Here is a 26,099-nt window from a genome sequence, read left to right on the forward strand (position 1 = left end):
GACTGAAAGGCGGGCCAGCAGAGAGTCAGAGACGCATGCAGGGAGAGAGGCAGGCAGGCAGGGAAAAGGAGAGAGAAAGAGGCAGGTAGGCAGAGAGCCAGGCAGACAGACAGAGAGGTGGGGAGGCAGACAGGCAAGCAGAGTGGCAGGCAGAGAGGGAGGGAGGCATGCAGTGAGACAGAGAGCCCAGCAGAGATGCCAAGAGAGAGGCAGGGAGGCAGAGAAAGAGAGGCGGGGAGTGGGGGGTGGGGGGTGGAGAAAGGCTGGAAGAGACAAAGAGAGAAAGAGAGAGGGAGAGAAAAAGAAAGAGGCAGGCAGAGAGACAGAAAGGCATAGAGAGAGAGGTAGGCAGAAAGGGAGAAAGAGAAGGTCAGGGAGAGAGAAAGAGGTGGGAGTACAGAAAGAGAGAGGCAGGCAGAGGGGGAGAGAGGGGGAGAGGAACACATACAGAGAAAGAGAGATGCAGGGAGAGGAAGGCGGGGGCGGTAGAGAGAGATATGCAGACAGTGGGAATGAGAGAGTCAGGAAGGCAGAAAGACAGGATGGCAGTCTGGGAGAGAGAGTTGCTGTGGTGGGTCAACCTTGGCTGGCCACCAGGTGTGTACCAAGCCACTCTGTCACTCCCCGTCCATCAACAGGACGGGGAGAAAATATGACAAAAAGCTTGTGGGTACAAATAAGGACAGGGAGATCACTTACCAATTACCATCACAGGCAAAACAGACTCGACTTGGGGAAATTTAACTTAATTTATTCATGATTAAACAGAGTAGGATAAGAAGAAATAAGAACAAATCTAAAAACACCTTCCCCCCACCCCTCCCTTCTTCCCAGACTTGGCTTCACTCCCGACTCTTCTACTTCCTGCCACCACCAAGTAGAACAGGGTGATGGGGAGTGGAGGTTACGATCAGCTCATAATATTTTGTCTCTGCAGCTCCTTCCTCCTCATGCTCTTCCCCTGCACCAGCGTGGGGTCCCTCCCATGGGATACAGTCCTTCACGAATTTCTCCAAAGTGGGGTCCCTTCCACAGGCTGCAGTTCTTCAAGAACTGCTGCAGCATAGGTCCTTTATACAGGGTACAGTCCTTCAGGAGCAGTCTGCTCCAGCATGGATCCCCCACAGGGTCACAGGTCCTGCCAGAAAACCTGCTCCTGCGTGGGCTCTCCATGGGGTCACAGCCTCCTTCAGGGCACATCCACCTGCTCTGGCTTGGGGTCCTCCACAGGCTGCAGGTGGATATCTGCTCTGCTGTGGACCTCCATGGGCTGCAGGGGGGCAACCTGTGTCACCATGGTCTTCACCATGGACCGCAAGGGAATCTGCTCTGGTGCCTAGAGCACCTCCTCTCCCTCCTTCTTTATTGACCTTGGTGTCTGCATAGTTGTTGCTCTCACATATTCTCACACCTCACCCAGCTGCTGTTGTGCAGTGGTTTTTGCCCTTTCTTGAATATGTTATCACAGAGGTGCTACCAACATTGCTGATTGGCTCAGCTTTGGCCATCAGTTTGTCCATCTTGGAGCCAACTGGAATTGGCTCTGTCAGACATGGGGGCAGCTTTTGGTGTCTTCTTACAGAAGCCAAACTTGCAGCCCCATCTCCCCACTAATAAAACCCTGCCACATAAACCCAGTACAGAGAAAAGTGAGTTAGGCAGAGAGAAAGAGGCAGGTGCAGAGGCAGGCAGACAGAGAGAGAATGGCAGGCAGAGCTGGGGGTGGGGTGGGGTGGTGTGTGTGAGGGGAGAGGGAGACAGGTAGTGAGAAAGAGAGACTGTCAGCCAGAGAGAGAGAGGAGGGAGGCAGGGAGACAGAGAAAGAGGGAGGACGGTAGGTAAAGGGAGCAGAGAGAGATAGTGTCATGGTTTCAGATGGGATAGAGTTAATTTTCTTCACTGCAGCTGGCACAGTGCTGTGCTTTGGACTTAGTATGAAAATAATGTTGATAACACACCGATGTTTTAGTTGTTGCTAGGTAGTGTTTATACTAGTCAAGGAATTTTCTAGCTTCCCATGCTCTGCCAGGTGCACAAGAAGCTGGGAGGGGAGGGGGCACAACCAAGATAGCTGATCCAAACTGGCCAAAGGGATATTCCATATCATATGATGTATGATGGCATCGGTCGCCAGATGGTAAGCGGTTGCATCACTTGTTGTTTGGGTTTTTTCCCTGCTCCCGAGGTTTCACCTCTCTCTCTCTCCTTATTTTCCTTTTCATTATCTTAGAATCACTGAGGTTGGAAAAGACCTCTAGCATCATCAAGTCCAACCGTCAACCCAACACCACCATGTCTCATAAACCATGCCCTGAAGTGCCACGTCTACACGTCTTTTAAATACCTCCAGGGATGGTGACTCTACCACCTCGCTAGGCAGCCTGTTTCAATGCCTGACCACTCTTTCAGTGAATAAATTTTTCCTAATATCCAATCTAAGCCTCCTCTGATGCAGCTTGAAGCCATTTCCTCTTGTTCTATCGCTAGTTACTTGGGAGAAGAGACCAACACCCACCTCACTACAACCTCCTTTCAGGTAGTTGGAGAGAGCAATAAGGTCTCCCCTCAGCCTCCTCTACTCCAGACTAAACAACCCCAGTTCCCTCAATCTCTCCTCATAAAACCTGCTCTCCAGACCCTTCACCAGCTTCGTTGCCCTTCTCTGAACACGCTCCAGCAACTCAATGTCCCTCTTGTAGTGAGGGGCCCAAAACTGAACACAATATTCGAGGTGGGGCCTTACCAGTGCCAAGTACAGGGGCACCATCACTTCCCTACTCCTGCTGGCCACACTATTCCTGATAGAAGCCAGGATGCTGTTGGCCTTCTTGGCCACCTGGGCACACTGCTGGCTCATATTCAGCCGGCTGTCAACCAGCACCCCCAGGTCCTTTTCCTCCAGGCAGCTCTCCAGCCACTCTTCCCCAAGCCTGTAGCGTTGCATGGGGTTGTTGTGACCCAAGTGCAGGACCTGGCACTTGGCCTTGTTAAACCTCATACAATTGGCCTTGGCCCATCGATCCAGCCTGTCCAGGTCCCTCTGTAGAGCCTTCCTACCCTCCAGCAGATCAACACTCCCGCCCAACTTGATGTCATCTGCAAACTTACTGAGGGCACACTCATTCCCCTCATCCAGATCATTGATAAAGATGTTAAACAAGACTGGACCCAACACTGAGCCCTGGGGAACACCACTTGTGACCGGCTGCCAACTGGATTTAGCTCCGATCACCACAACTCTCTGGGCTCGGCCATCCAGCCAGTTTTTTACCCAGAGAAGAGTACACCCATCCAAGCCATGAGCCGCCAGCCAAGCCATGAGCTAGGAGGAAGACGTGGGAGACAGTGTCAAAGGCTTTGCTAAAATCCAGGTAGGTAATATCCACAGCCTTTCCCTCATCCACTAGGTGGGTCACCTGGTCATAGAAGGAGATCAGGTTGGTCAGGCAGGACCTGCCTTTCATGAAGCCTGGTTGGTTGGGCCTCATCCCCTGGTTGTCTTGCACTTGCCTAGTGAGCTCACTCAAGATGTATCGCTCCATTATATTATTTTTTATTGTTTTATTTTAACTATTAAACTGTTCTGATCTCAACCCATGAGTTTTCTTACTTTGGCCCTTCCAGTTCTCTCCCCGATCCCACAGGGTTTTGTAGTGTTTAGTTGCTGACTGGTGCTAAACCACGACAACAGGGCAGGGGGAGAAAATAAGATGAAAAAGCTCCTGGGTTGAGATAAAGACAGAGAGATGGCTTTCCACTTACTGTCATGTATAAAAATTACTCGACTTGGGGAAAATTTATTTATTTCCAATTAAAATAGATACGGATAGTGAGTAACAAAGAAAAATTAAAACAACACCTTCCCCCTCTTTCCCCAAGGCTCAACATCACTCCTTCATTTCTGACCCCACCCCCCCTCAGCTTATACCTGATACCAACTTCAAAAAGTACATATGGTCCCCTCTAATTGGAGCAACATAACTAAGTTTGAAATACCTGGAATACTTTGTGAATAGATAGTCTTAATATCTGCTGTATGTGATTAGATAGAAAAGAGTCTGGAGACACTGTATCCTTGAGTAGAATAAATAAGGGAAATGTACTAGAATAAGTATCAGAATCAGTAAGAATTGTGTAACCAAGCCAAAAACGAACTGCGCATGCCCAGAGACTGAGTTCAACCAGCGGACACAGTGAGGAAGACTACTGACGACCACCAGAGGACCCTGGAAGACCACCAATGAACGTTAATGCACATGCGTTAAGGACATTTGCATATATATTTGCACAGGCGAGGAAGGAGGGGTGGAGACGCTCTCTATGTCAAAAAATGGATACAGTGTGAAAGAGCTGTCCCTGAAGAATAACCGTGAGCAGGTCGAAAGCTTATGAGTAAGAATCAGAGACAGAGGCAACAAAGGGAACTTTGTGGTTGGTGTCTACTACAGGCCGCTTGATCAAGGGGAGCCTACTGATGAAGACTTTTTCCTCCAACTCCAGGAGGCTTCATACTCGCAGGTTTTTGTCCTACTGGGGGACTGTTGCTGTACGCTTCTGTGGGAGAACTTATCTTGGGCCGCATATCTCCGGGACACAGGGCTCTACCCACCCTGGGGACAGTGATGCACAGACATCAATATGATGGATACAAAATGTCCGTTTATTTAACTGCGTCACACGCTTATATAGCTCTTGCGCTTCCTGTTCCTGCCACTCCTATGGGGAGGAGTCTATCTTTCCATCACAGCCCGTGATCTTCCGGTCGCCGATCCCTGTCTATTTCCCTACAGGGGACTTCAACCACCCAACATCTGCTGGAAAAGTAGCAGGGCGAGCTGTAGGCAATCCAGGAGATTCCTAGAATGCCTTGAGGATAACTTCTTGAGACAGGTAGTAGACAGCCCTACCCGAGGGGATGCATTACTGGACCTGCTGGTCACCAATGCAAGTGACCTAATTAGAGACATCAAGATTGGAGGCAGCCTGGGCTGCAGTGATCACGCACTGGTGGAGTTCACACTCCTGAGGGATACGGGAAAAACGAGAAGTATAGTCAGGACCCTAAATTTTAGGAAAGCAAACTTCCAGCTCTTCAAGGAGTTAGTCAGAAGGACCCCCTGGGAAACGGTCCTCAGGGGCAAGGGAACAGAAGAGAGCTGGCAGATCTTTAAGGGCGTGTTCCATAGGGTGCAAGAGCTCTCCGTTCCCAGGTGTAAAAAATCAGGCAAGCAAGGGAAGAGACAGACATGGCTGAGTCGAGACATGCTGGTCAAACTAAAGAGCAAGAGGGAACTGCACAGGCAGTGGAAGCAGGGACAGGTATCCTGGGAAGAGTATAGGGACGCTGCCCAGTTGTGTAGGGATGGGGTCAGGAGGGCCAAGGCGTGTCTGGAGCTGAATGTGGCAAGGGATGCAAAGAATAACAAGAAGGGCTTCTACAGGTACATCAACAAGAAAAGGAAAGCCAAAGAAAGCGTACCTCCCTGATGAACAAGAATGGTGGCCTAGTATCAACAGCAGATGAGGAGAAGGCTGAGGTATTCAACAACTGTTTTGCCTCAGTGTTCACTGGTAACGTCTCTCCTCACCCCTCCTGGGTCGATGGACTGCAGGATGGAGACCAGGGAGATAAAGCCCCTCCCACTGTAAGGGAAGATCAGGTTCATGACCGCCTGAGGAACCTGGATATACACAAGTCTATGGGACCTGATGAGGTACATCCCAGAGGCCTGAGGGAACTGGCTGATGTAGTCGCTAAGCCACTCTCCATGATATTTGAAAAGTCATGGCAGTCAGGTGAAGTCCCTGGGGACTGGAAAAAGGGAAACATTGTGCCCATCTTTATAAAGGGTAGAAAGAAGGACCCGGGGAACTACCGACCTGTCAGCCTCACCTCTGTGCCAGGGAAGATCATGGAACAGATCCTCCGAGAAGCTATGCTAAGGCACATGGAGGACAGGGAGGTGATCTGAGGCAGCCAGCATGGCTTCACCAAGGGCGAGTCCTGCCTGACCAACCTCGTGGCCTTCTATGATGGAGTGACTACATCAGTGGACAAGGGAAGGGCTACGGATGTCATCTATCTGGACTTCTGTAAGGCCTTTGACACGGTCCCCCCCCAGCATCCTTCTCTCTAAGCTGGAGAGATACAGATTTGATGGGTGGACTGTTCGGTGGATAAGGAACTGGCTGGATGGTCGCAGCCAGAGGGTAGTGGTCAATGGATCAATGTCCAGATGGAGACCGGTGATGAGTGGTGTCCCTCAGGTGTCCGTACTGTGACCAGTACTATTTAATATCTTCATCAATGACATAGACAGTGGGATCGCGTGCACCCTCAGCAAGTTTGCAGATGACACCAAGCTGAGTGTTGCAGTTGACACACTAGAAGGACGGGATGTCATCCAGAGAGACCTAGACGGGCTGGAGAGGTGGGCCTGTGAGAACCTCATGAGGTTCAACAAGGCCAAGTGCAAGGTCCTGCACCTGGGTTGGGGCAACCCCTGATATTAGTACAGGCTGGGGGATGAAGGGATTGAGAGCAGCCCTGCAGAGAAGGACTTGGGGCTACTGGTGTTGAGGGCTCTAGAGCTGTACACAGTCCTCCAAGGTGGGGTCTCACCAGGGTGGAGTAGAGGGGCAGAATCACCTCCTGCGCAGATAGAACCACAGGGTGGCATGTGGTGTGTGCACCACCCTTTCCCTTGAGAAGAAGTGTGGCTCTTAATAACTGAGTTACTTGTTGGTATGGGGAAGGAAGAAGATATATTCTCTTTGAATTGCTGGAACTGTTGGAACAGTCTCTCCACAGCCAAGATGCAGGCCTGTAGAGAGGAAGAGAGATTCTCTTTGAATTGCTGGAGTTGGCTAGCCAATCCAGACACAGTTGGTGCCTCCATATCTGTCCAGGTCATGATCACCAGGGTGTTGGCATATGATGTCAGTGCTCTTTCTACAAACTTTTGCCACATGGACCGCATGCATCGGATTTCATCCGGGTCTTTGGATGCTTGGTTATTGACTTGGTTGCTATAGATCACCTCCACCACTGCTAATTCCCTCAGATACTGGATACCTCCCACAATGATGGTCCACTTGGGTCGGTAATTTACAAAATCTTCCTTGAAGGGTTACCTTTCCTTCACTCTTGACAGGAGGTGCCTCCAGAGGCTGAAGACTGTTGCCCCTTTTCCAATCCCTTTGTCAATGGCCTTATCCCTAGCAAAAGATCCCAGCTGCCAGGCTTCCTTACCCTCTGTTTCCTGACTATTGGCCACAATATCCCAGCATCAGAGCAACGAGCTGATAATTTGCTCACCTGGATGACAGCTGAAATCTTTTTGCTTATCTTGCAGCTGACTCAGGGATAGGGATCAGGTAGTTTCTGACTCGTTTATGAGTTCAGTTTCTTCCCCCTCCTGTTCTTGTGTCTGCTCTGCTGCAGAATAGGCTGCCCCTTCTGATTCCCCTCTTAGGAGAAGCTTCTTTCTCCCTTACTAAACGGGTTGACTTCTGCTTTCATTGTTTCTTCTTGATTATAGGGGCAACAGATATAGTTGAGGGCTGGGTCTCTGGTTCAGCCACGGTGTCTGTTTGTATGTCTTCACATCCAGAGACCCTCTCTCCTCCTTGAGGGTGCTGAATAGTGCTGAATAGTGCTCGGTAGGCATAGGCCAGGCCCCAGCACAGTGAAAGAAGTTGTATCTCTTTGGCATAGCCAGGGCATCCCGTTTTCAAACATTCTATCACTTCATCAGGATCTCACGCTTGTTCAGGGGTGAAGTTCCAGACCATCAGTGACAACCATTCTAGGAACCTGCCCATATTCTCCCACACGCCTTGCCACCCATAACCACACTGCTTCGGGGCATATCCCTGGGTGATGTTCCTAAATAGTTGGTTAACCTTAGAAAAAGCCAAAAAATATTCTTGAGAAGTACCTATAGGAGTATTTTGGTTACCCAAGGATGTTCAAGATATACTGAGTGGTACTGGTGGATGAGAAGCTGGACATGAGCCAACAATGTGCGCTTGCAGCCCAGAAAGCCAACCGTATCCTGGGCTGCATCAAAAGAAGCGTGGCCAGCAGTTTGAGGGAGGTGATTCTGCCCCTCTACTCCACTCTGGTGAGACCCCACCTGGAGTACTGCATCCAGCTCTGGAGCCCTCAACAGAGCAAGGACATGGAACTGTTGGAGCGGGTCTAGAGGAGGGCCACAAAAATCATCTGAGGGCTGGAGCACCTCACCTATGAGGACAGGCTGAGAGAGTTGGGCTTGTTCAGCCTGGAGAAGAGAAGGCTGCGGGGAGACCTTATTGCGGCCTTCCAGTACTTAAAGGGGGACTACAGGAAAGATGGGGGCAATCTCTTTAGCAAGGCCTGTTTGTGACAGGACAAGGGGGAATGGGTTTAAACTAAAGGAGGGTAGATTTAGACTGGCTATAAGGAAGAAGTTTTTTTACAATGAGGGTGGTGAAACACTGGAACAGGTTGCCCAGAGAGGTGGTAGATGCCCCATCCCTTGAAACATTCAAGGTCAGGTTGGACAGGGCTCTGAGCGACCTGATCTAGTTGAAGCTGTCCCTGCTCACTGCAGGGGGGTTGGACTAGATGACCTCTAAAGGTCCCTTCCAACCTAAACCATTCTATGATTCTTTGACTCTGAGTACACCCAGGTCCTTGAGCAAAAGTAATCCCATGAATGAGTTTGCCTTTTCTGAAGGAAGAAGTAACACAAATTTTCCCAGCCAGTTCCTTATGTGTACTATGGGGCCCTTATCTCCTTCCAGTGTACATAGGGGTTTCATTTGGGCAGGGTCAGGTTGATGGGCAGATCCTCTAATGTTAACTAGCCAAGTAGCTTCTGCAAAATTTGTATCCCAGTGCTTGAATCTCCCAGCACCTATTGCTCTCAGTGTAGTTTTTAACAGTCCATTTTATCATTCGATTTTCCCAGAGGCTGGTGCATGATACACCCAGTCAGTGCCAAGCTCCTTGGCCCAGGTGTTTATGAGGTTGCTTTGGAAAATGAGTCCTGTTGTCTGACTCAATTATTTCTGGGGTGCCATGTCGCCATAAAACTTGTTTTTCAAAGCTCCGGATAGTGTTTCGGGAAGCGACATGGGTCACGCGGTATGTTTCCAACCATCCAGTAGTCACTTCCACTATTGTAAGCATGTGGTTCTTGCCATGGCAGGTTCGTGGCAGTGTGATATAATCAATCTGCCAGGCTTCCCCATATTTATATTTCAGCCATTGTCCTCTATACCTTCTTTCCTGAACTTGTTGTCTGCATAGTTGTTTCTCTCACATATTCTCACTCCTTTGCACAGCAGTTTTTTTACCCTTTCTTAAATATGTTATCACAGAGGTGGTACGAAAGTCACTGATTGGCTCAGCTTTGGCCATCAGCAGGTCCGTTTTGGAGCCGGCTGAAACTAGCTCTGTCTGACATGGGGGCAGCTTCTTTCATCTTCTCACAGAAACCACCGCTGCACCACCACCACCACCCCCCCACTACCAAAACCTTTCACATAAACCCAGAAAGGTTATATTTCTATCTGGAGTTCTGTATGCAAATTATGTTTGTAGTTCATGGTTGCACACATATGAAAATAATCACTCTATTTTAAAAGTTCTTATGCAGAAGGCAGATATTTGAATAAAGTTGTTTGTTGTGTAACAGATAGCAATTGACTCCTTGTATACTCTTGAAGATGAAGCTAGACCAATTCAGACTAGAGTTAAAGCTCAAATTTTTCAACATGAGGAACAATTTATCAAAGACCGTGTTGGCTTCTTCATAATTAGAACTTTTTTAATCAGTATTGGATGGTTTACTGAAGAGGTGTTTTAGTTTGAACAGGAATTAACAGGAAACACATTGTGTTAGTCAGCTCACAGTAGAGCATCCTGTGGCATGTTATCATGGTTTAGCCCCAGTCAGCAACTAAGTACCACACAGCTCACTCCCCCCACCCCAGTGGGATGGGGGAGAGTATCGGAAGAGCGAAAGTAAGAAAACTCATGGGTTGAGATAAGAACAGTTTAATAATTAAAATAAAATTGTAATAGTAAAAGCAATAATAATATAATGAAAATAACGAGAGAGAGGAGAGAGAGAGGTAAAACCTGGAGGGGGGGTGTAACCAACAAGCAATGCAGCTGCTCACCACCTGCTGACCGATGTTCAAGATACCGAGGAGTTATTGTAACAAGGGAGAAAACATCTACCACACAGAAGGGGAAGGTGCCAATCTGTGTTTCCTCCATTTTCCTCCACCAAATGCCAACAGAGGAGAAAAGGGAAAAAGTGCAGTAGTTAATTTTCTCCATGTGATGTTTCCTGAAGTACAGGGAAGGCATCAATGCAGGGCCCAAATACCAGATTAGGTTCAGGGCCAGTGGTTTTATCATAATTCTCCCAGGCAAAACACCACCAAGTGCTACACAGCACAGCAAACTGCAAAAGCTAAAACCAGCCTTTAACAAGCTCTCAAATTTGATGTACAGTAAAAAAATGGATGGATCAGATAAACCAATGTCAAGAACAGATAAGTCAACATCACGACCAGCAAATGTTAAACAGTAATAATAATTATAAGTTCCCTCCAGTACACTCCAGTTATCTCAAACCCTTTGAGCCCCATGTTGGCCCCAAAATGGACTGTCATGGTTTAACCCCAGTAGGCACCACACAGCCACTTGCTCACTTCCCCATCCTAGGGGGATGGGGGAAGAATTGGAAAGGTAAAAGTATGAAAAATCGTGGGTTCTTATAAGACAGTTTAATAAGAAAAAAGAGAAAAGAAAAACAAAGAAAAGCAAAACCAAGGAAAACAAGTGATGAAGAAACCCAACAATTGCTCACCACCAGACAACCGATGACTAGCTGGTCCCTGAGCAAACACCTCCCCTTGGTTTTATTGCTGAGCATGACATCATATGGTACGGAATATCCCTTTGGTCAGTTGGGGTCAGATGTCCCAGCTGTGTCCCCTCACAACTTCTTGTGCACTCCCAGCCTACTCACTGGCAGGGCAGCGTGAGAAGCAGAAAAGGCCTTGACTCTGTGTAAGCACTGCTCATCAACAGTGAAAACATCCCTGTATTATCAACATTGTTTTCAGCACAAATCCAAAACACAGCACCATACTAGATACTATGAAGAAAAATTAACTCTATCCCAGATAAAACTAGTATAGTCTTGTACTACGGGAGCCCAGAACTGGACAGAGCACTCCAGGTGTGGCCTCAACAGTGTTGAATAAAGGGGAGGGATCACCTCCCTTGACCTGCTGGCAACATTCGTCCTCACACAGCCCAGAATACCATTAGCCTTCTTTTCTGCAAGGGCACATTGCTGGCTCATGTTCAACTTGGTGTCCACTAGGACTCCCAGGGTCTTCTCTGTAGAGCTACATTCCAGCTGGTCAGCCCTCAGCCTGTACTGGTGCCTGGGGTTGTTCCTCCCCAGGTGCAGGGCATGGCACTTCTTGTTGAACTGCATGAGGTTCCTGTCAGCCCATTTCTTTTTGCTTTGCTTTACCTCTTAAACTGTCTTTATCTCAACCCACGAGTTTTCTTACTTTTACTCTTCTGATTCTCTCCACCATCCCACCAGGTGGGAGTGAGTGAGTGAGTGGCTGCATGGTGCTTGGTTGCTGACTGGGGTTAAAGCACGACAGTCCTTTTTGGCACCTAATGTGGGGCTCGAAGGGTCTGAGATAACTACAGGTTTGACTGGAATGTGCTAGATTGAATTTATAGCTGTTATTGCTGTTTAGCTTTTAATTGGCAGGCTCCTGTGCTTGCTATGGGGGTTGCTTGCCCCACCGCACATTAGAGTCTAGTGCTTATTAGTGGCTGCTTTTTGCTTTTGCTGCTTACTGTACTGCTTATCATCTTACTCTGTTATGCCTGGGAACATTTTGATAACAGCAATGGCGATGCACCTGGACTGGCAGATGGCCAGGGCATTGTTGCTGTTTCTGTGCTGCTGTACTGGACAGGCTCGAACTCCAATGTAAACTCAAGTCAGAGGGACTGCGACCTGTGGATGAGTCCACGTGGGAGCAGGACACCCCAAAGTGTCTCTGGCCATGGCTAAGGCCATACCAGAGCAGGTATATCTCAAAGTGTCTGTGGCCTGGTTATGTCTGTGCCGCAGCAGGTATGCCTCTGAAGGAATTGTGGCCCAAGGATAAGTCCATACTGCAGAAGGTACACCTTGAAGCATATGTTGCTGTAGGTTGCAGGGCAACCAGGGGATATGCAGGACAACCAGGGCATCAGGCCCAGCTGGCATGGGTTCATGAAAGGCAGGTCCTGCCTGACCAACCTGATCTCCTTCTATGACCAAGTGACTCGCCTAGTGGATGAGGGAAAGGCTGTGGATGTTATCCACCTGGATTTTAGTAAAGCCTTTGACACTGTCTCCCACAGCATCCTCCTAGAGAAGCTGGCAGGTCATAGCTTAGACAGGTATATTCTTCGCTAGTAAAAAAACTGGCTGGATAGCCGAGCCCAGAGAGTTGTGGTAAATGGGGCTAAATCCAGTTGGCAGCCGGTCACAAGCGGTGTTCCCCAGGGTTCAGTGTTGGGTCCAGTCTTGTTTAACATCTTTATCAATGATCTGGATGAGGGGAATGAGTGTGCCCTCAGTAAGTTTGCAGATGACACCAAATTGTAGTGTTGATCTACTCGATGGTAGACAGGCTCTGCAGAGGTACCTGGACAGGCTGGATCGATGGGCTATATGAGGTTTAACAAGGCCAAGTGCCAGGTCCTGCACTTTGGTCACAACAACCCCATGCAATGCTACAGGCTTGGGGAAGAGTGGCTGGAGAGCTGCCTGGAGGAAAAGGACCTGGGGGTGCTGGTTGACAGCCGGCTGAATATGAGCCAGCAGTGTGCCCAGGTGGCCAAGAAGGCCAACAGCATCCTGGCTTCTATCAGGAATAGTGTGGCCAGCAGGAGTAGGGAAGTGATGGTGCCCCTGTACTCGGCTCTGGTAAGGCCCCACCTCGAATATTGTGTTCAGTTTTGGGCCCCTCACTACAAGAAGGACATTGAGTTGCTGGAGCGTGTTCAGAGAAGGGCAACGAAGCTGGTGAAGGGTCTGGAGAGCAGGTTTTATGAGGAGAGATTGAGGGAACTGGGGTTGTTTAGTCTGGAGAAGAGGAGGCTGAGGGGAGACCTTATTGCTCTCTCCAACTACCTGAAAGGAGGTTGTAGTGAGGTGGGTGTTGGTCTCTTCTCCCAAGTAACAAGTGATAGGATGAGAGGAAATGGCTTCAAGCTGTGTCAGGGGAGGCTTAGATTGGATATTAGGAAAAATTTATTCACTGAAAGAGTGGTCAGGCATTGGAACAGGCTGCCCAGAGAGGTGGTGGACTCACCATCCCTGGAGGTGTTAAAAAAATGTGTAGACGTGGCACTTCAGGGCATGGTTTATGAGACATGGTGGTGTTGGGTTGATGGTTGGACTTGTTGAGCCTAGAGGTCTTTTCCAACCTTAATGATTATATGATTCTATAAGTCTGTGCTGCAGCAGGTACACCTTGAAGCATCAGTGGCTGTGCATGAGGTCGTGCTGGAACACTGCAAAGTATGTGGCCATGGATAAGCCCACAACAGGGCAGGTACACCCCTCTAGAGACTGCAGCCATGGGTAAGGCCCTATTGGAGCAAGTTCACTCCTGAAGGGACTGTGGCTGTGGATAAGGCCACTCTGGAGCAGATATATCTCTGAAGGCATTGTGGCCCATGGAGAAGGCCACGCTGGAACAGGTGCAACTCAAAGCAACTGTGGCTGTGAATAAGCCTATATACCACAGCAGGTATATCCCTGAAGGACTGTGGCTCATAGATAAGGCGCCACTTGGAGTAGGTACTACCCTAAGGGACTGCAGTTTGTGGATAAGTCCAAGCCAGAGCAGGGGCAAGGGGAGGAGGTCATTGCAATGTTAAACCTGATCGTCTGGTCCAAAGGGACCAGGGGTGGAGATTGTAATGGAATTACCTTTAAATTGTTGCAACCCAGGATTTGAGTTGCATGTGCTGGGAATTACTGTAGCAGGAACCACCTGAACCAACGGAGGAGAAGCCTTACTAGAAGCAGTGCAAGTGTAGCAGTGACCCAAACTGAGCCGGCTTTGGTGCCCAGTAACTCCATGCAACACACCACCTCCTGTCCTGAATGACCACCAGAACAGATGGAGCCGAGTCATGGACTAAATGAACTCAATGGACATTTTGTGGACATTTGTGGACATTTTATGGACATTTTACAGAGGTGGTCCATAGTCTAAGGGAGTGATATCTGTGTATTTTATCAAAGGATGGGAAGGGGAGGTGGGGGTTAATGAGGTTGTATAGGATAGTGTGGGACCTGAGCATGATGTAAATGGTATGGAATAAGGGGTGGATACTGTCCTGGTTTTAGCTGGGATAGAGTTAATTTTCTTTATAGTAGCTAGTATGGGGCTATGTTTTGGATTTGTGCTGAAAGCAGTGTTGATAATGTGGAGATGTTTTAGTTGTTGCTGTTGCTGTATGCTTCTATGGGAGAACTTATCTTGGGCCGCATATCTCCGGGACACAGGGCTCTACCCACCCTGGGGACAGTGATGCACAGACATCAATATGATGGATACAAAATGTCCATTTATTTAGCTGCGTCACACGCTTATATAGCTCTTGCGCTTCCTGTTCCTGCCGCTCCTATGTGGAGGAGTCTATCTTTCCGTCACATCCCGTGATCTTCCGGTCGCCGATCCCTGTCTATTCCCCTACATCTCCCCCTCCCCATGCTACTAAAAGTTCTACAAAGCTACTTACGTAAGCGGATACATATTGCGGTCAGGTCTATATTCATGTAACTCTTGCAGGCGCTCTCTTATTTGTCTTATAACACAGCATAACAATGGCAGCCCACAAGTAACCATGGCTACTACACACAACAAGATCCCCCCAATTATTACTATCCAGTCCCAGTTCATATCTCTCTTTTGCCGCCTTTTCCCAGTGTCACTCTCGTTGCAATATTGCTTGCGATCTTGTCAAGGAGCTCATTTCTTTTCCCAATGGCACGGCTACCATGAGGATCCATGTCAGCAGACCCTGCAAAGAGACAACTCAGAGAGGGATTATTCATTGTACATCCTTGCACAGTTCTGCTTTCACACACTTTGCAGGCACCCATTCTATGCGCCCTTCATTCTCAACCGCGGCGTAGCCCCTCCCCAGGCATCTCAGTTTCCATCCTCTCTCCCATTGCTCACTGCCTGGGAACCTTACTCGTACCTGCGGATAGCGCTCGCCTGCTTGAGCTTTGCCAAAGTGCTTCTCCACTGCTGTAACTTGCTCCTGCCCGCGTATAAAATGATTAAGCGAATATCGCGCATGCATTAAAATAGTTTGCTGAGCTGCTACGGGTATAGCTCCCTTATACCCCTCCCCCTCCCCAAGCTGTATTATTTTTGCTTTCAAGGTGCGATGAGTGTGTTCAACTATTGCCTGCCCCGTGCTATTGTAAGCAATGCCGTGTTTTAATACAATATTCCAAGCTTTACACCATTCCTCGGTACTTTGAGCCCGAAAGCATGGTCCATTTTCTGTTTTTATCTCGGTGGGCTTTCCAAGCCACGCCATCACCATGGTCCAATGCGCAGCCAACTGCGTCACATCCCGTGATCTTCCGGTCGCCGATCGCTGTCTATTCCCCTACAGTTGCTAAGTAGCGCTTATACTGGTCAAGGACCTTTTCAGCTTCCCATGCTCTGCCAGGCACACAAGAACCTGAGATGGGACAGAGCCAGGATAGCTGATCCAGGCTGGCCAAAGGGATATTCTATACCATATGACATCATGCTTAGCATATAAAGCTGGGGGAAGAAGAAGGAAGGGGGGACATTCAGAGTTATGGCGTTTGTCTTCCCAAGTAACTGTTATGCTTGATGGAGCCCTGCTTTCCTGGAGATGGCTGAACACCTGCCTGCTGATGGGAAGTGGTGAATTAATTTCTTCTTTTGCTTTGTTTGCCTGCGTGGCTTTGCTTTATCTCTTAAACTGTCTTTATCTCAACCCATGAGTTTTCTCACTTTTACTCTTCTGATTCTTTCCCCCATCCCATTGAGGGAGAGTGGGCGAGTGGCTGTGTGGTGCTTAGTTACTGACTGGGGCTAAACCATGACAAGTAGTGAAGTTGGTAATACTCTTAATATAAAATAATACTCTTAATATAAAATTGGGGTGCCAGATAAGACTGTAGCTTAGTTGTGGGTGTGGCTATTTTACTATATGCAGATAGCACTAAGTTGATCCTAGGAAAAATATATATTCGTAGAGATGAAGTGGTACAAGCTCCCCAGTGTGAATTCCTCACTACTGCCATAATTTCATATCAGGGTAAGTGCTTCATCTTTGTAAATCACTTCTATGGTGCTGTTCCTTGGCAAATATTAAAGAGCACAATATTATGCAACAGTGGCAGATCGTGTGTTTCCTATTAAGGACTAATTCTCCATTTTATTTAATGAAACTGTTCGCTGTGCCCTTCATGATCTTAGCTCTAGCAGAGTTCAATATATTCTTTAGATTTTCTATATTCTTTTCCTTCTCTATAGTAAACTAATTCTGATAATTAAAATTCTTATTTAAATTATTCATTGTTGTCTGCCACAAGTAAATATGGGCAGGAATGATCTAAAATTTGTAATGCTAAGCTTTGTGTAGTGTGTGTGTGTTTTCCAAAACCTTGGTAATTTGTATTGTATCATACTAGTGTTAGAATAGAACATTCAGCATTTTAATTCATTGACATACTGTACTGGAAACTTAATGTGTAAACTTCCTATTTTTTCCTGACATATTCAGCTTTAATGTGGCACTGGAGGGGCTTATACATCTATTTTTTAAAATTTAGTTTGTTTTTAATCAACAAAATATAAAAGGAGGAAGAAAAATGGCTAGCTTTTCAGGTCCTTGGATCGGATGTAGAAAATTGTGCATTTTGCATCAGTTATCAGATGAAGCGTTTGTCACACTGTTCCATTGAATTTGACAAAGTTTCTTCAGGATGTAAAATGTTGAACAGTGTGCACAATATGTGTGTGTGAACTAAAAAAGCTGTGTCACATGCCATTTTGTTCACATTCTTTTCTTTTTTTGACATAGGAAAAGAAATCCAAGATATATATTAAGGGGAAAAAAAAAAGATGGATTCACAAGATTATGTCCCAACAAATTCAAAGCAAGATATCAGCCATCACATAAAGGTTAGCTCTGGTAAACATTATCTTTGTGGCTATTGTGCAGCCTTCACCAATATAGCAGTCACCTTTCCCATCCAGAAGGTCCTCTTTCGACAACAGTTATATGGCTTGAAAACAAAGGATGCAGTACATCAGCTGCAGAAAGATGGAATTCGAAATCTCTATCGTGGAATCCTTCCTCCATTAATGCAAAAAACGACCACCCTGGCTCTAATGTTTGGCTTGTATGAAGATTTCTCCTCCTTGCTCCATAGTCACACAAGTGCACCTGAACTTCTAACTCGCAGCATGGCAGCAGTGCTTGCAGGGACCACAGAAGCCATTCTTACACCTTTTGAACGAGTCCAGACTTTGCTTCAGGACTACAAACATCATGACAAATTTACAAACACTTACCAGGCTTTCAAGGTACTAAAAGTCTATGGGATTCGAGAATATTATCGGGGTTTGGTGCCTATTCTGTTCCGGAATGGAAGCAGTAACATCCTCTTCTTTGGCTTACGAGGACCTATCAAACAGTGTCTGCCTGAAGCAACTTCTTATAGCACTCACTTGGTCAATGACTTTATCTGTGGAGGGTTGTTGGGTGCCATGCTGGGATCCTTATTTTTCCCAATGAATGTTGTAAAAGCTCGCATGCAATCTCAAATTGGTGGTGAATTTCAGTCTTTTTCAAAAGTTTTTGTGACGATCTGGCTAGAACGTGATAAAAAATTGATGCATCTTTTCAGAGGAGCCCATCTGAATTACCATCGTTCTGTCCTGTCCTGGGGCATAACCAATGCAACATATGAATTCTTGCTAAAGCTGTTATGAAAATTATTACCTTTCTTTGAAGCCCCTCTATTCACTTAGGTATTTGTACATTTGAGGTCACTTAGTCTCTGGGAATAGATTAATTTATGGAACTTTTTTGTGAATAACATGGAATACCATGAAACTTGGAGAGAATTCAAAGCAGCAGTTACATTTCAGTAGGGAGATGGGTGATATTGTTAGTGGTTGCTTAGTGTGAAAGGTAATTAGCCTTATTAACGGCCTTCAGTATTTATGTGGTAAAGAGCAATACATCTAAATCTTGATGCAATTGAATACACTTCTAAACAAGTTAAAGTATTTATATGCTGGTGGATAAATTTACCCACAGTGGAATAACTAGACAAATGCAAAGTAAAAAAATATTTGTATATTGGTCTAGTAGTTTATTCTATCATTTCCGATGTTTCCTAATACTCCCAGTTATAAAATTTTTCACTGTGCACATTGTATAATATGGAAGTCAAGAAGGGGCCAATGAAAGCTGCTTCTCTTGCTTGATACACTACACTAAACTAAACTTTCAAATGTCTTGGGGTTCTAAATTATCTCTGGAGTTTAAATAGAAGCTGCCAATTTCTGATGAGGATGACTTTCTTTCTGAACCTCAAGTTTAAAATGAGCCTACACAAACTATTTTGCCAAACATTTTACTGCTCAGCTTTAACATGAACATCATCCATTCACCAACATAAGGGTAGCTACTGAATATTTAACTTCAGTGTAAACTGATCCAGTGCAAAGTGGACTTGTGCCTGTGTGTGTGTGTGCCCTGAAATGGAAAGGTGGAAGGAGCGAAACAGCAATTTTTATCTCAAGCTTTAAAAGTGAGAGCACGCTTTCCTTGTTGAAAGACCTTCTATTTGTAAATTCAGTATACTCAATTTTTCTGCTTTTGTATTACTTTGTTTCTTTTACAAACACATGAAAATTGATCTCTCGCTATAATGCTCAAACAGTAATACAGCTTCATCTGACTGTCAAACTACTTCATTAACAGCTTTTTTTTGATCTTTTGCACCTTATTTTTGTTTAATTTGGGCTGTGGCAGATTTTTACATCAGCACTGACAAAGTGAGATTTCTGGGTATAAGCATTTAAGGCATTAAAGGGAAAGCAAGCATAACTACCAAACAGGTGACTGTCTTAATACTTTTTTTTTGTTTTCTTTTGCTTTTTTTTGGGGGGGGAGTGCTATGCATGAAAGTTCATGAAGTATTCTTTGTTTTGGGGGGTGGGAGCAGGAAAGCTTTCAGAAATTATTCTGAATTGTTCTTTTCCTAGCCTTTAGGCCCTGTAAAACAATCAGTGATAATACTGCAGGAAACAGTTAAGAGGCTGTGCAGTATTAGAGGAGCTGAGGCAGAGATAGACAGGTGGTTTCAGAATAATGTTCCTATGGCAGACACCACCGAGAATGAGGCACCATGGACCCTGGTAACTCACAGAAGTAGGAGTCCACATCAGCCTACACCCTCCACCATCACAATCAGAAACAGATATGAAGCCTTAACGACTGAGGACACCCATGAGCAAGGTCTGCAAAGTCCCCCACAAGGGGAACCTGTACCAGCAACATACAGTGGACATCGTAAAAAGAAACAATGAGCGTTTGTGGTGGGTGACTCTCTGTTGAAGGATACTGAGGCACCCATCTGCCGACCTGACAGGGAGTCACGAGAGGTATGCTGCCTTCCAAGAGCTAAGGTTCGAGACGTGGCTGAGAGGGTGCCACAACTCATCAGGAGAACAGACTACTATCCACTGCTACCATTTCATGTAGGCATGAATGATACTGAGAGCCGTAACCTGGGTAAAATCAAGGAAGACTTTCAAGCCTTGGGGAAGCAAGTGAAAAATATTGGTGCCCAAGTTATCTTCTCTTCCATTTTGCCAGTTCGAGGGAAGGGAGCAGCCAGAAATAGGTGCATTATGTATATCAACTCCTGGCTACGTGGCTGGTGCCATCGTGAGGGGTTTGGCTTTTACAACAATGGGGTGTTCTTCAATGACTACAACATGTTAGGGAGGGATGGAATCCACATGTCTAGAAGGGACAAGGGAATCTTCAGCAGTAGGCTGGCTAACTTGGTGAGACAGGCTTTAAACTGAAGGACTTGTGGGGCGGGATCCATTATGGAAATGCTCATACCAGCACATCCAACAGGGGAGTAAGTCAGGCCAACCAATGGGGCGACAAATGTTCCTTAGCCGTCTCTCAAGATGTGAAACAGAAGAGCAATCGCCTCAAGTGTATGTATAGAAATGCACGCAGTCTAGGAAACAGACAGGAGGAACTGGAGCTCTGTGTCCACACAGGTGGTTATGACATCTTAGGAGTAACTGAAACATGGTGGGACAGCTCAAACAACTGGGGGATCGCGATGCACAGTTATAGGCTCTTTTCTATAGACAGGCAGGGTAGAAGAGGGGGAGGAGTCACACACTACATCAAGGAACACCTTGAATGTATCAAAGTCAACTATGGTGATTGCGACTGCTCTATCAAATGCCTCTGGGTTAAAGTCAGAGGGGTCGTTTCCAAGCAGGCCCTCACAGTGGGCACCTGCTACCAACCTCCTAACCACGATGACAACGCCGATGAAGTGATACTTGGGGCACTAAAGCAAGCTTCTGGCCAACAGAACCTGGTCCTGATGGGTGACTTCAACTACCCAGACATCTCCTGGAAGAACAATACGGCAGTTCGCATGTCATCAACCAAATTCCTGGAATGCGTAGAGGACTATTTCCTCATACAAATGTTAGATGTGCCAACCAGGAAGGAGGCACTGCCGGACTTGCTATTCGCAAACCAAGAAAACCTGAGTTCGGGATCCTCTGAGCATGCCAAAAGTCAGTACTAAGACAAGGGTTCTGGATTTTAGAAGAGCAAACTTCAGTTCACTCAGGGCTCAGTTGGGAGGGATCCCGTGGGACGTTTCCATGGAAGATAAAGGAGCTAGTGAGTGCTGGGAGTTCTTCAAGAACTCTCTCTTGGAAGCACAAAACCAGTTTATCCCCTATAAAGGAAAGGGAAGTAAGCGGAGCAAGAGGCCCCCTTGGCTCAACCATGAGCGCCTGGGTCTACTCAAATCCAAAAGAGAAGCATACCAGAGATGGAGAAGTGGAGGATTATCTGTTGAGAGCTACAAGGGCATTGCCAGAGTGTGCAGAGATGCAGTTAGAAAAGCAAAAGCCCAGCTTGAGTTGAAACTGTCTGTAGATGTCAAAAATAACAAGAAAGGGTTCTTCAGACATGTCAACCACAAGCAGAAAAAGGGAAACATAGGCCCACTGTTAAACAGAAAAGGAGAGTCAGTCACCAACGATGCGGAAAAGGCAGAGGTCCTCAACACCTTCTTCACCTCTGTCTTTGCCAACACTGTTGGGTCCCAGGCTTTAGGAACGAAGTTCCTGGTTGATCCAAACATAGACCCAGCATCAGTGAAGGAAGAGTTAGTACGTGAATTATTACAGGAGCTTGACCCCTACAAATCGGTGGGCCCTGACGCCATCCACCCGAGGGTGTTGAGAGAGATGGCTGATGTCATTGTGAGTCCACTCTCCATAATCTTTGAGAAGTCATGGAGAATGGGGGATGTCCCAGAGGACTTGAGGAAAGGCAAATCTTACCCCTATCTACAAGAAGGGCTCGAGGGAGGATCCGGGTAACTATAGGCCCATCAGCCTTACTTCAATCCCTGGGAAAGTTATGGAACAAATCCTCCTGAGGGCCGTCACAAGTCAAATGAAGCACATGACTGGGAAAAGCCAACATGGCTTCACTAAAGGCAGATTGTGCTTGACAAACCTGGTGGCCTTCTATGACAAAGTGACTTGCCTGGTTGACATGGGGCGGGCAGTGGACATTGTCTACCTGGACTTCTCCAAGGCCTTTGGTACGGTCCCCCACGGCTTCTTCCTGGAGAAATTAATGCGATATGGCCAAGACAAATGGTCTGTGCAGTGGGTGGGTGTGGAGTAAGTGAATGTGGCCTCCCATGATCTCATCGCCCTTATTGGATGCAAGCCATGGGATAGAAAAACAACCCACACAAAAACACAGAACTGAGGCCTTGATATGCAGGACAGAAGGTCAGGGGCACAGCTGGAGCACCAAAGCAGGAGAGCGCGCTTATCTATGTTTATACCATATGTGGAGCTAGTGTGCTAGAACACATTCAGAGGTGGAGAGAAGGGAAAAATACTAGCTCGGGAGGCAGACTATATTAAGGCTGCTCTTCTGTGAATAAATGGCTTTTTGGCTTTGCTTGTGCATGAATACGGAGTCCATGTTATGAATCGCCACAGGTAGGGAATTGGCTGACAGGCCGCACCCAAAGGGTGGTGGTAAATAGCTCTTTTTCAAAGTGGCAACCTGTCACAAGTGGGCTCCCCCAGGGATCAATATTGGGCCCAATGTTATTCAATATCTCTGTAACTGATCTGGATAACAGGATCAAGTGTGGCCTGATGAAGTTTGCAGATGACACCAAATTGAGTGGGGAAGTAGACACTCCAGAAGGGAGAGTCGCTCTGCAGGGAGATCTGGATAGGCTGGAAGATTGGGCCAGCAAGAACCTTATGAAGTTCAACAAGGAGAAGTGTAAGGTCTTGTACCTAGGAAAACATAATCTGGAAGTGCAGCACAGACTGGGATGCACCTGGCTGGAGAGCAGCTCTGTGGAAAGGGACCTGGGGGCCTGGTGGGGGGAAGCTCAACATGAGCGAACAGTGTGCTGCTGCGGCCAAGAAGGCCAACAGGATGCTGGGTTGCATCAGAAAGGGCATCACCAGCAGAGAGAAAGAAGTAATTATCCCACTCTACTCAGCGCTTGTGTCCTGGTTTCAGCTGGGATAGAGTTAAATTTCTTCATAGTAGCTAGTATGGGACTATGTTTTGGAGTTTTGCTTGAAACAGTGGTGATAATGTGGAGATGTTTTAGTTGTTGCTAAGTAGTGCTTACACTGGTCAAGGACTTTTTCAGCTCCCCATGCTCTGCCAGGTGCACAAGAAGCTGGGAGGGGACACAGCCGGGACAGCTGACCCAAACTGACCAATGGGGTATTCCATACCATATGACATCATGCTCAGTATATAAAGCTGGGGGAAGAAGAAGGGAGGGGGACATTGGGAGTGATGGCTTTTGTCTTCCCAAGTAACCGTTATGCGTGATGGAGCCCTGCTTTCCTGGAGATGGCTGAACACCTGCCTGCCGATGGGAAGTAGTGAATGAATTCCTTGGTTTGCTTTGCTTCCGCACACAGTTTTTGCTTTACCTATTAAACTGTCTTTATCTTAAACCATGAGTTACTTCACTTTTACTCTTCCAATTCTCTCACCCATCCCACCAGGGGGGAGTGAGTGAGCGGCTGCGTGGTGTTTGGTTGCCAGCTGAGGCTGAACCATGACAGCTTGTCAGGCCACACCTGGAATACTGTGTACAGTTCTGGTCCCTACTATACAAAAAAAGATGTGGACAGGCTGGAAGGGGTCTTGAGAAGCGCCACCAAGATGATCAGAGGACTGGGAAGCCTGCCATATGAGGATAGGCTGGGAGAACTGGGTTTGTTCAGCCTTGAGAAAAGGAGGCTTAGAGGGGATCTCATCACCATGTACCAGTACTTAAGGGGTAGCTACAAAGAAGATGGAGACTCCCTTTTTACATGGAGTCACATGGAGAGGACAAAGGGGGAATGGACACAAGTTGCTCTTGGGGAGATTCCGATTGGACACGAGAGGGAAATTTTTCACAGTGAGGACAGTCAACCATTGGAATAATCTCCCCAGGGAAGTGGTTGACTCTGCTACATTGGACACTTTTAAGATTTGGCTGGACAGGGTGCTGGGCCATCTTGTCTAGACTGTGCTCTTCCTAGAAACGTTGGACTAGATGATCCCTGAGGTCCCTTCCAACCTGTGATTCTGTGATCTTGATGTACAGTGGAGTTTCCTGAGGCAGGGAAATGCCAGGGCAGCGGAAAATCCCACCAGGAGCCCACAGCTCTCCCGAGAGACCCTGACAAGGCCTGGGGGTTTCCAGAGCAACCACAGGCACCCCCACACCTATAAAAAGCAGCCTAGGGAGCGCTAGTGACCAGGGCAACTGCGGCAGTTTGAGTGGAAGGGTGTGCAGGAAGGGCGTCGTAACCCTACCAGGTCCAAAGGTGAGATAAATTGGTAGTCATCACCCTCCCAGAAGGAGCTTAGCTATGGTAACCACTCACCACAACAGATGTGGCTACCCAGACAGAGCTCCCACAAAAACATGCAAGCATCCAGGTCTCAGGCTGCAGGGCATGCCAGAGCCTTTCACTAGTACCTGATGGCAGTAGTGAGAACAGCTGTGTGAGGTGTGACCAAGTAGATGATCTGCTCAGCGTGGTGGCAGAGCTTTGAGAGGAAGTGGGCAGGTTAAAGAGCATCAGGGTGTCTGAGAAAGAGATAGACTGGTGGAACCATGCTCTGCCCTCCTTGAGATGGAAACAGGAACATCCACCAGAAAAAAACCACAAGATCAGGGGGATCCTGTATCCTTCCCCCCACCAGGCAGAACGCAGTAACTTAAAAGAAAGGAGTGAATGGAGGCAAGTCTACACTTGGGGTGGCATGTGAAACCCCTCCTTGCCCACCTCGCTTTCCCAAGTGCCTCTATACAACAGGTATGATGCTCTGGATTTGGAAGGTCAGTCAATTAATGATGGTCCATCTACACCAGAGATGTTGCCAATGTCATAAAGACCTACCTCCTATATCGTGACCACAACCTTCTGAGGGGAACAGAGGGTCTAATATGCTGGACAGACCCTTCTCTTAGGGAAGTCTGCTGCATCCCTGGGGCCTGGGTTAAGGACATCACTAGGAAACTTCCTAACCTGGTATGGCACTTCAACTATTACCCATTGCTGCTCTTCCATGTGAGTGGTGATGAAGCTGTAATGTGTAGACCAGGAGCAATCAAAAGAGACTTCAGGGCCTTGGGATGGTTGGTAAGGGAATCTGAGGCACAGGTAGTGTTTTCTTCTATCCTTCCAGTTGCAGGCAATGATATTAGAAGAAACAGACAGACTCAGTCTATTAATACATGGCTCTGTGGCTGGTGTTACCACCAGAATTTTGGGTTTTGTGATAATGGGATGGCCTACACAATACCAGGACCGCTGGCCTCAGATGGGATTCACTTTTCTCAAAGGGGGAAGAGGATCTTTGCTCACAAGCTAGCAGGGGTCATTGACAGAGCTTTAAACTAGACTTGGAGGGGGAGGGGGATAATATCAAGCTCACCCGTGACAAATCATGGGATGACATGCCAGGGTTTGAGGGACAGGGTGCTAGTGAGGGCCCTCAGCCTGTTGTTGTGAGACTTGCTGGCTACACTGGAGCACATTTGAAGTCTGACGGAGATGAGCCAGGGGCTCCTGAGGTAATAGGAGCCAACAGGGAAACACTAGTGAAATACCTCAAAGGAATTAAGGGGTGTTCCTCTAACAAGCTGGCACTTCAGACAGCCCAGCTGAAGTGCCTCTACACCAATGCATGCGGCATGGGCAAGAAAGAGGAGGAGCTGGAAGCCACCGTGCTGCTAGAAAGCTATGACCTAGTTGCCATTACTGGAACTTGATGGGACGAATCCCATGACTGGAGCGCTACTATTGATGGCTACAAGCTGTTCAGAAGGGACAGACAAGGAAGGAGGGGCAGAGACATTGCCCTCTACGCCAAGAAATAGATAGATTGTTGAAGCGCTGTCCCTAAAGAATAACCACAAGCAGGTCGAAAGCTTACAGGTAAGAATTAGAGACCGAGGCAACAAAGGGAACCTTGTGGTCAGTGTCTACTACAGGCCGCCTGATCAAGGTGAGCCTATTGACGAAGCCTTCTTACTCCAGCTACAGGAGGTATTGCGCTCACAGACTTTCATCCTGCTGGGGGACTTCAACCACCCCAACATCTGCTGGAAAAGCAGGCAATCCAGGAGACTCCTGGAGTGCATCGAGGATAA

At 47.3% G+C, this 26,099-nt stretch overlaps 1 protein-coding gene across 2 annotated transcripts; it reads left to right on the plus strand.

Annotated features, from left to right (window-relative positions):
- The first annotated feature begins 2,049 nt into the window (after positions 1-2,049).
- On the plus strand, positions 2,050-23,394 carry LOC142049414 (mitochondrial nicotinamide adenine dinucleotide transporter SLC25A51-like). 2 transcript variants are annotated; one of them, XM_075077108.1, is made up of 3 exons: positions 2,050-2,408; positions 3,137-3,371; positions 17,180-23,394. In XM_075077108.1, the coding sequence occupies exon 3, from the start codon at positions 17,221-17,223 to the stop codon at positions 18,091-18,093; it is 873 nt and encodes a 290-aa protein (XP_074933209.1). In that variant the 5' UTR covers positions 2,050-2,408; positions 3,137-3,371; positions 17,180-17,220; the 3' UTR covers positions 18,094-23,394. The 2 variants fall into 2 exon arrangements, with proteins under 2 accessions (XP_074933209.1, XP_074933210.1); XM_075077109.1 differs by lacking the exons at positions 2,050-2,408; positions 3,137-3,371 and adding an exon at positions 15,690-16,411.
- Positions 23,395-26,099: the final 2,705 nt, after the last annotated feature.

Source organism: Phalacrocorax aristotelis, chromosome W (genome assembly GCF_949628215.1).
Source record: "Phalacrocorax aristotelis chromosome W, bGulAri2.1, whole genome shotgun sequence".
NCBI lineage: Eukaryota > Metazoa > Chordata > Aves > Suliformes > Phalacrocoracidae > Phalacrocorax > Phalacrocorax aristotelis.

Bases quoted from the DNA above. Each gene is read 5' to 3' on its own strand.
- LOC142049414 (XM_075077108.1), top strand. From the start codon at position 17,221: ATGGATTCACAAGATTATGTCCCAACAAATTCAAAGCAAGATATCAGC.